Source organism: Palaemon carinicauda, chromosome 4 (assembly GCF_036898095.1).
Source record: "Palaemon carinicauda isolate YSFRI2023 chromosome 4, ASM3689809v2, whole genome shotgun sequence".
NCBI classification, from domain to species: domain Eukaryota; kingdom Metazoa; phylum Arthropoda; class Malacostraca; order Decapoda; family Palaemonidae; genus Palaemon; species Palaemon carinicauda.
The window spans coordinates 76,326,357-76,336,889 of NC_090728.1; the positions used below are offsets into that span (position 1 = coordinate 76,326,357).

The following is a 10,533-nucleotide window of genomic DNA, read 5'->3' on the forward strand; positions in this document are numbered from 1 at the left end:
GTAACTAAAGCTCAGTGGGTCTCGATCTTAATGGCATGTGGTGGGATGATAAAGGCCCGAATTAAGTGTCTAGCCTTAGAAGCGTTGATAGACTCGAGAAAGTTGTCGGAAGAGAATATTGTGGCAGCTCGTGAACTGTTGGAGGAAGCTGACAAAGAATTTTTTAGTGAAGCAAGGACGGGCTGACCCTCAAACTGAAGGTATGAAAGCAGATAAGGATATAGAAGATGAGATTCGACGTATTGCAGCGGAAGAAAATTTGATTAGGTTGAAGGTAATGGCAAAACGAGAAGAAAGAGAAGCAAGACGGGAAGAAAGAGAGATGGAAATGGAAGCAAGGCGAGAAGAAGAAGAGAGAGAAGAAAGACAAAATGCGAAAGAAAAAGAGATGGAAGAAGCAAGGTATACGCGAGAGTTAGAACTTTTGCATATACGTGCCCAGTTGAAAGCGCAAACCAAGACCGAGACGACTCCTGCTAGGCACAAGCCCGTGTTTAATGTGTTTGAAGCCCAGAGGTTAATTCCAAGGTTCACAGAAGAATCCCCAGATAAGTTCTTTGATCATTTTGAAACGGTCGGAGCGACGATGAAACAGCCAGAAGATAAATGGTCTATGTTATTGCAAAGTGTGCTCTTTGGGAAGGGCCGTAGTGCTTACTTATCCTTATCTCAGACCAGAAGATGGAGTATCAAGAAGTGAAGAGGAGCGTACTGCAAGTGCATCAGATGACCCCTGAATATTATAATGAAAGGTTCCTAATTTTGAGAAAGGACGAGAAAACGATTTTCCTGGATTACTCTTATAAGGTATGACGATGTTTCAAGAGATGGACAGAAGCTGCTAACATAAAGGAGAAGGCTAATTTAGAAGAACTGATAATACTAGAGCAGTATCTACGAGGAATTCATGAACAGTTTCGAACGTACTTGAGAGAGAGGTGAAGAAACTCGATAAAGCCGCTTCGCTGAGTGAATATCATAATATTACCAATGGTAAACCATCCTCGGGCACAAAGTTTCAACCATCCTTCTAACCAAGTGTCAAGTATTCGCTGAATCATGGAGACCAGTTCGAAAATAACTGCGGGAACAAGTTCAACAGTTACAATGGAAGTAGCATTGGTACACTCCCTAAGCAGAATGCGATAGTGCCACAGCAACAAACTTGGAATCGTCTTCCTTCAAGTATCAGGAAAGACATACAGAAGGTCGATATTGTCTGTTTTAAGTGTGGCAAAGGAGGCCATATCAGTAAGGAATGTTGGTCAAACCAACCGAAAGCAGTCCCCTAAGTGATTAATGACAATTTGACTTCACAGAATGCGAAGACTAAGAAGCCATCAGGAAAGGATGGAGAGGAAAATGAACAAGCCACCATTTACATGACGAACCCAAACAGCAGGGATGCCTTTAAATCATATATTTATGAAGGTATGTTGGCAGCAATAGACGGGAATGAGCGAACCCCGGTCAGGATATTGAGCGATACAGGTTGTAACCATAGTGTAGTTGTACGGGGAGTACTTCCTATGATGGAACAGTCTCTCACAGGGGACTCAATTATTTTGAAGGGACTACTAGGTGAGGAGGTCATCCCTATTTGCCATTTAATACTGTCATGCAAATTGGTGACAGGTAATTTTGACTTTGTGGTTAAGGATTCAATGGCTGTCGAAGGAGTAGACGTCCTGCTGGGTAATGAGCTTGGTGGAGCGCCGTTCGTGCCTTGTCCCATTGTAACGGAGAAACCTTTGAGATCTAGTCCTATGACTGAACGCGAGGTTCCTAGTGGTGTTACGACTAGGAGTATGAAGAAGGAAGTGGTTGCCGAAGAAGAAGAAGAAATCGCTGGAGTAATGAACTCAGAAGATTTGTTCTCCAAAGAAGAGGATTCCCTTGATAGTACGCAAGAGGAGAAGTCCCGAGTAAGCCCGAGCGAATAGGAATGAAAGACGAGTGGATAAGAGGACCAAGAAACAATGGACCTGGAAGATATGAATTTGGAAGATTTGTTTTCTGAAAAAGAGGATTCCCTTGATGATAAGCAAGAAGAGAACTCAAGAGTAAGCCCGAGTGAAGAGGAATGACAGACGAGCAGACAAGGGGACGAAGAAAAAAAGAAATCAAAGGAGCGATGAACTTACAGGATTTGTTTTCCGAAGAAGAGGATTCCCTTGATGGTAATCAAGAAGAGAGCTCAGGAGTGAGCTCAAGCGAAAAGGAGCGACGGACGAGCAGATAAGTAGGGAAAGAAGACATGGACTTGGAAGAAATAGAAAATTCAACGTTAGAAGTAGAACAAGTGGGTTGGAAAAGGCTGATAAGATTGCAAAGGAAGGATGCAATGTTAACCGAGTTATTATACCGTGTAGTGGACGAGACGGAGGCACAGCAGTCTCCGATCTGTTATTATCCTAAGGATAGGAATGCCGAATGGGGGATGTATCGGCAGATGATAATTCCCACACCGTTGATAAGACAGGTGATCGCGGTAATGCACAAGACAGGACATATGGGGTTAAGGAGGACTATGGGGAAGATAATGATACACATTATCTGGCCTGGCATGCATAAGGACGTGAGTCAATTTTGCCGTGCATGTCACGTATGTCAAACGGCTGAAAAGCCCAACGAGTGGATCAAGGACGTTCAGTTATGCCCGATGGAAAGGACCAAAGAAATTATAGCAAGAAAATAGAAGGATCGAGAGAAAACAGAAGGAGAATATGTCAAGAATTTGGGGAAAAAGATTGGGGAAATAAAGAAGTTTTCCCTCGAAGGCATGAAAACGACGAGTCAAGGACGGACAAACGAAAGGTTTTGTAGGAAGGATACGAACAGGCAGATTGCAGGACCCTTCAGGAAAGGACCAGAGGAAATGTTGACAGGAAAAAGGAACGACTGAGAGGAAGCGGACGAAGGAAATGTCAAGGATTTGAGGAAAGGAAACGGTGAGTTGAGGAAATTTACCCTAGAAGACGTGCAAAGAAAAGGTTTGGCATGAAAAATACGAACTTACAGATCGTGTGTCGAAAAGATATGAAAGACTAAAAGAGGATTTTGAATTATTGGTTGTTTACTATTCATTTAGTGTCAAACGTGAACATTTTACAATTATTTCAAGCTTTTGTATAATTTTCCATTGCATTATTTCTTTTCTTAGACTAAGGTTTATACAGATATAGTAGTTCAAGTCAAGTTCTTATTTAATTTTCAGATGGTAACTTTTGTTTCAATCTAAGTTTTGTTCAAATTTAATTTTTTTCCAGTGAATTATTTTGTTATTGTGTAAATTCTTTTAAAGTGTTGTAATTTATATATAGAGTATATTTATTTTTGTAAAGAGTGTATTATTCCAATCATCATTATTTTGGAGCCAGAATCCGCTCCATTCCTGTTTAGAACCACAGTGAGTTAAATGTGTTTTAATAATACTTAAGAGTAATTACCCAGTTTAGCTTTGAGAGTACTTAAGAGACCTTTGGATATTCAGTGTTTTATATATTGTTGTCCGAGAGTTATGTAACTGTTTCAGAATTCGTGTATTAATGTTTTAAAGTGTAACAGTTTTAATGCAAAAGCAAACAAGTGAGTTTGGAATTCGATAGGTTGATTAATTTGCCAGTCGTAGTATATATAATATTATATGTTTGGTTTCCAGTCACGAGCCATAGTATAGTATATTTTTAGTGCCCAAACTTTGGGAGCCATATCATATAATTTATTTTAGTGAACAGATCCTTGGGATCGAGCGACTTTGTTTTAGATATTGGTGATAACAGGGCTCTGTTTTTATCAAAGGCTTTTGAATAGTACAGTGTTGATAAGATTTTGAGTATTGTTAGTATATTATTTTTTGGAGAAGCATTAATTACTATAAAATTACAAGATGGCACAATTTAATATCGAAGAGATTTTGAATAACCCAAGTGTTCTGGAATTGTCAGAAGCTAAATTAATTAAAGCTCAGTGGTTCTCTAGTTTAATGGCATGTGGTGGCCATGAAACGAGTGGTATGATAAAGGCCCAAACTAAATATCTAGCCTTAGAAGCATTGATAAACTCGAGAAAGAGTCGGGAGAGAATATTGTGGCATCTCGTGAACTGTTGGAGGAAGGCGAGGAAAATTTTTAGCGAAGCAAGGATCAGCTTACTTAGAAAATGAAAGGATGACAGCAGAAGGGGATATAGAGGCTGAGATTCGATGTATTGCAGCAAAAGAGAATTTGATTAGCTTGAAGATGATGGCAGAATAAGAAAAAAAGAGAGAGAAGGTGGGAAGAAATGAAAGCAAGGCAAGAAGTAGAAAGAGAGAAGACAGAAAGAAATGGAAGCAAGATGAGCAGAAAATGTAAGACATTTGAGGGAATTGGAACTGATGAATGCAAGGGGGGCAGCTCAGATGTTTGATATGGCATACACAGGTGTTGATCCAGAAATTCGCGGGAGCAGCTCCGGATGAGTTCTCCAATCATTTTGAAATGGTCGCGTCGATGATGGAATGGCCAGAAGATAAATGGTCTTTATTCGTGCAGAGTGTACTTTTTGGAAAAGGCCGCAGTGCTTATTTATCCTTATCTCAGGAACAGAGAAAGGAGTATCAAGAAGTAAAGAGGAGCGTGCTGTAGGTGTACCATATGACTCCTGAATATTATAAAGGAAATTTCCGAAGTTTAAGAAAGAACGAGAAAATGACTTTCCTGGATTACGCTTATAAGGTACGAAGGATGTTTTCAGAGATAGACAGAGGCTGCTAACGTAAAGGAGAAGGCTGATTTAGAAGAATTGATAATTCTAGAGCAGTATCTACGAGGAATTTCTGATCACATTCGAAAGTACTTGAGAGAGAGAGAGAGAGAGAGAGAGAGAGAGAGAGAGAGAGAGAGAGAGAGTGAAGAAACTTCATAAAGCCGCTTCACTGAGTGGAGATTATAATATTATCAGTCGTAAACCCTCCTCAGGCACAAAGTTTGGACCGTCGTTCAGACGAAGTGTCAAGTATTCGCCGAACCATGGAAACCAGTTCAGTAATAACTACAGGAACAAGTTCAACAGTTACACCGGAAGTAGCCCTGGTACCGTCCCTAATCAAAATGCGATAGTACCACAGCAACAAACATCGAATTGTCCTCCTTCAAGTACGGTAAAAGACATGTAGAAGGTTGATATTGTCTGTTTTAAATGTGACAAGAGAGGCCATGTCAGTAAGGAATGTTGGTCAAACCAACCGAAAGCAGTCGCTTAAGTGATTAAAGATAATTCGACTTCACAGAATGCGAAGACTAAGAATCAATCTGGAAAGGTCGGAGAGGAAAATGAACCAGCCACCGTTTATACAACGAACAGGACGAACCCAAACTGCATGGATGCCTTTAAACCCTATATTTATGAAGGTATGTTAGCAGCAATAGACTGGAGTGAGCGAACCCCTATCAGGATATTGCACGACACAGGTTGTAACTATAGTGTGGTGGTTGTCGAAGCAATCCTATTGGTGGAACAGTCTCTCACAGGGGACTCAATTATTTTGAAGGGACTACTAGGTGAAGAGGTCACCCTATTTGCCGTTTGAAACTGTCATGCGAGTTGGTGACAGGTAATTTTGACTTTGCGGTAAAGGATTCAATGGCTGGGTAATGAGGTTGGTGGAGGGCAATTCGTACCTTGTCCCATTGTAAAGGAGAAACCATTGAAGTATAGTCCTACAACTGGGACGCAAGAAGAGAACTCAAGATTAAACCCAAGTGAAGAGGAACGACAGACGAGAGACAAGTGGATGAAGAAGAAAAAGAAATTGAAGGAGCAATAAACTTGCATGATTTGTTTTGCGAAGAAGAGGATTCTCTAGATGGTAAGCAAGAAGAGAAATCAAGAGTAAGCCCGAGCGAAAAGGAGCGACAGATGAGCACACAAATAGACAAAGATGAAATGGACTTGGAAGAAATAGAAAATTCAACGTTAGAAGTAGGACAAGTGAGTAGGAAAAGGCAGATAGGATTGCAATGGAAGGATGCAATTTTAACAGAGTTATTGTACCATGTGGTGGACGAGACGGAGGCACAGCAGTCTCTGACATGTTATTATCTTAAGGATGGGTTGCTTATGAGGAAGCATAGACCCGGAGATATCCATGGAAATGCAGAATGGGGGATATATCGGGTAATATTAATTCCCGCACTGTTGAGAAGACAGATGATCGTAGTAGTGCACCAGATGGGACATATTGGGAAAACGAAGACGACGGTGAAGATAATGAAACACTTTTTCTGGCCTGGCATGCATAAGGACGTGAGCCAGTTTTGCCATGCATGTCACATATGTCAAATGGCTGGAAAACCGAACGAGTACATTAAAAAAGCTCTCTTACACCTGATGGAAGTACAAGGAGAACCTTTCAGGAAAGGACGGAAGAAGAATTTGAGGAAAAGAGTTGATCGGCGAGATAAGAAAATTTTCACTAGAAGGCTTGAAGACAAAGAGTCAAGGATGAATGAAGAAAAGGTTTGGTAGGAAGAGTATGAACCAACAGGTTACAGAACCCTTCAGCAAACAACCAAAGAAAAACGTTGGCAGGAAAAGGGAAGGAATAAAGGAAAACGGACGAAGGAGATGTCATGAATTTTAGGAAAGGAATAGGGGAGTTAAGGAAATTTTCTTTAAAAGGCATGAAAACGAGTCAAGGACGAACAAAGAAAAGGTTTGGTATGAAGAGTATGAGCAGACAGATTGCGGTAGGACATCAGGTGTTGGTATACGCATCGGAAAGAAGACTCCCTCTCACCAACAAGCTACAAGAACCATTCCAGATTTTGGAGGAAAGCAGTGACCGGACCTACGTTATCGAGATACAGGTATCAGGAAAAAGGATAAATCTGAGAAAGGCCATGTCAACTTCAAAACCGATACTCTACGCACGGGATTGGAGCAGTTTTATTGCAAGATAAGGAAGGAATTTTATATTCTGTGTGTCTCATGTCATCGAAGATGAAGAAGCGGCAACGAGCCTACTCGACAGTTGAAACGGAACTGCTGGCGCTGATCGCAGCGATGAACAAATCTTTAATTTACGTAAATCGACCACCGAACGAGATTACATTGTACTCGGATTCTAATCCTTTAACTTTTGTGAATAAAAGGAAAAACAATAATGAAAGATTAACTAGGTGGTCACTATGTATACAACCGTATTGTATTAATGTAAATAATATATCAGGTAAAGATAACAAACATGTAAAGGTAACGTGGTTGCAGATTATTTATCTCGGGCTGAATCAATGGATTCAAACCCGAAATAAATAATCTCTCTTGGGGGGAGCTATCTTACGAAGCCGGTCTAGTGTGGAGTAAATGCCATAGTTTATTAATGATTTTATTTATATTTCATATATTGTTTCCATTTGTGCTTTGAAGAGATGATCCCCAGCTCATAAAATGAGACCCTCTCATGAAGATATAAGTATTTTATGTAAATTGCGTAAGATTTTCGTCGTAAATTTCATTGCATTTTTTATTCAAGTTAGTATATGTGAATTTAAGTTATTTTTTAAGAATTAACTTTTCATTTCCAGTATGTTTTCTACAAAGTCTTATGTAGTCTATTTTAGGAGTCGTGTGAGAGAGGAACAAGGGCTTAGGTGGTGATTTTTTTATATTTTATGATGTATTGCTTCATGTTTGAGAGAGAATTTTCCGATACATATGCTTTGGAAGATTCTCTACCATGTGCTTTAGAAACACTGCAAAGCCTTGGTGAGAGGATGTTATCTTTTTTTTATTTAGGGGACAAAGGGTGAGCGTGTAAGGACTCTTTTCTGAATATTGTAACTATTATTTATTCTACACAGTAGATTTTTGTATAAAAATTTTGCGTTCTTTGAGAGCTTTATATTTATGTATAATAATGTATATTTCATTAGGCCACCGCCTTGGTATTTTATATTTCTATCTGAATGAAAACACAAATGATCGTGGCGGTTGGAAATGTTTCCCTCCCGGGCTACTTATCTGTCCGCACTCTGTAATATAGTGACCGTTGCACGTTCAGTAAATTGTCAGTCTCTCTGCTCGTCTTGTTGTCCTCACAACTGGTGACCCCGGAGATGTTGGAAACACATAGCAGTTTTGGCTTGCCATTAAAGGACTAATTACGGCTGTGTTTTCTTCATATATCTCCTTTTGCCAATAACGTTTAACGACTTCTTTTGGCTTTATCCCACTCAGTTTCGTGAGGCAGCAACGATGAGTATATCTGACACAATCAGCTAACACCCTTAGCCTGATGCATCAACTAACCATGACGTAACTGCCCAGCCCAACGTGCCAAGTAACCACTCAGCTACGCCCAAAGTCAAGCTGCCACCGTTCTCACAACACAACACTGCCTCCTGGTTTCTGAGGGCGGACGTACTTTTCAGGGTGGCCAAGCTAAATGACCCCTGCGCCAAAGCTGACATTGTCCTGACCTCCATCCCTGAGGAGGTATTTGACAAGATCTCCCCATGGCTCGATGCCCACTCCGGTAAGGTATCCTACGACGACCTGCGAACCAAACTAATCAATATATACTCGCTTTCTGTCTCGGTAAGGGCACAGAAGGTCCTTGATCTCAGCAATAGACCTATGGGCGATACCTCTCCCGTAGAAGCATGGGATGAACTGGTTGGACTTCTCATGCTGCTAGAAACCGACGGCAATAGACGACGAGAGATGAGCCTATCTCGAGAAATATTCCTCCGACGCCTCCTACAGGATGTGAAAGCCCAGCTCACCGACACCGACACCCTGCCGATGAACGACCTCCTTTCAAGGGCACAGAAATTATATGAAGCCTCCAAGGCCTCCCGCTTTGGCATATCCTCCTCCTTCAGCTGTTTATCCCTCGACTCCTTGGCGGCGCCCTGTGCTGACGACGACGAAATCCTCGCCCTGATGAAGAAGAAACCTCCACAGCCGATGCAGCAGAATAATAGACCGAACCCGACTTGGTGTTTCTACCACCAGCAGTTTGGGAGCAACGCAATGAAGTGCAGGCCCCTCTGCAAGTTCCCGAAGAAATTCTGATGCCAGACACCGCCGACATCAACCGTAGCCGCGGTAGCAGATCACGGCAAGATCGGATTCTACATCCTCGACACCGTATCCAACCGTAGGGTTATGGTTGATACTGGCTGTATGCAATCAACATTCCCTCCCTCACGGGCCGACCTAAACCTGGCACCTAGCAGTGATGCCCCCTCGCTCATCTCCGCCAACGGATCTCCCATACGGTGTTATGGGTCTAGGGTGCTTAAAATCTCAATCATGGGCCAATTTTACTCTTGGCCCTTCGCCATCGGTGACATCAGACACCCCCTCCTCGACGGTGACTTCCTGGCTCACCATGGCCTCCTCGTCGACGTCGCCGGGAAACGCCTCATCGACACCGGGACATGCCGAACCCGCCCACTACGACCTGGTCCGGGCATCACACCAATCTCTGCCCTCGTAGCGCAGCCCTACGCCGCCCTTCTTCAGGAGTTCCCCGACGTTTTAAAGCCGGAACTTCGACAATCGCCAGGATCCCCCTCCAAGCACAAGGTCTACCACCGCATAAACACAACGGTACCTCCCACGAACGCCAAGTTCCACCGCCTCCCGCCGCAGAAGCTGAGAGATGCCAAACGTACCTTCGAAGACATGAAACGGATTGGCATATGCAAGAAGGCGTCCAGCCCTTGGGCAACTCCGCTCCACATGGTAAAGAAACCGGATGGAACATAGAGGCCCTGCGGTGACTACCGGCGCCTTAACCTCATCACAACGCCAGACCACTACCCTCTGCTGAATATGCAAAACCTCACCAGCACCCTTCATGGGGCAAAAATATTTACTAAGATGGACATGCTCAAATTATACTTTCAAGTTACTGTGTTCCCAGAGGATGTGCCTAAGACCGCCATCATAACGCCGTTCGGCTCCTACACCTTCTCATATTCATTTGGCTTACGCAACGCAGGGGCCACGTTTCAATGACTGATGGATAGGATCCTGGGGGACCTGCCGTTCTGCATCTTCTACGTGGACGACATCTTAATCTACTCCAGGACGAAAGAGGAACACTGGAAACAAGTCCGCTCTGTGCTGAAATGCCTTCAGGAGAACAGTTTGATCGTGCACTTCGACAAGTGCACATTCGGCGCCGAGAGGGTGGCCTTCCTCGGACATCAAATATCCGCAGCAGGCTTGAACCCCACTTCGACCAAGGTGGACGCTGTGAAAACCTTCCCAACCCTAACGACCATCCGGCACCTTCAGGAGTTTTTGGGGATGGTAAACTACTACCGTCACTTCATCCCCAACCTCCCCCACATCCTGACTCCCCTCAACGACGTCCTGAAGGGAAAAGCCAAGAAGCTCGTTTGGGGTCCCTGTAGCAATGTGCCTTCGACAGGACGAAGGAAGCCCTCGCCGAAGCCACTCGCCGAAGCCACCACCATGGTGTACCATGACGACAGTGCCCCCCTGAAGTTGACCACCGATGCCAGCAACGTCTGC

The 10,533-nt window shown here is 43.1% G+C and overlaps 2 protein-coding genes across 2 annotated transcripts; both read left to right on the top strand.

Moving 5' to 3' along the window:
* The first annotated feature begins 202 nt into the window (after positions 1–202).
* LOC137639515 (uncharacterized) lies at positions 203–700 on the top strand. Its single transcript, XM_068371784.1, has one exon. It carries the CDS (start codon positions 203–205, stop codon positions 698–700), a length of 498 nt encoding a protein of 165 aa, XP_068227885.1.
* An 8,453-nt stretch (positions 701–9,153) lies between these two features.
* LOC137639516 (uncharacterized) lies at positions 9,154–9,759 on the top strand. Its single transcript, XM_068371785.1, has one exon. The coding sequence runs from the start codon at positions 9,154–9,156 to the stop codon at positions 9,757–9,759; it is 606 nt and encodes a 201-aa protein (XP_068227886.1).
* The last annotated feature ends 774 nt before the right edge of the window (positions 9,760–10,533 follow it).

Excerpts from the sequence above, each read along its gene's own strand:
- LOC137639516 (XM_068371785.1), top strand. The coding sequence starts at position 9,154 with ATGGTTGATACTGGCTGTATGCAATCAACATTCCCTCCCTCACGGGCC.
- LOC137639515 (XM_068371784.1), top strand. The coding sequence starts at position 203 with ATGAAAGCAGATAAGGATATAGAAGATGAGATTCGACGTATTGCAGCG.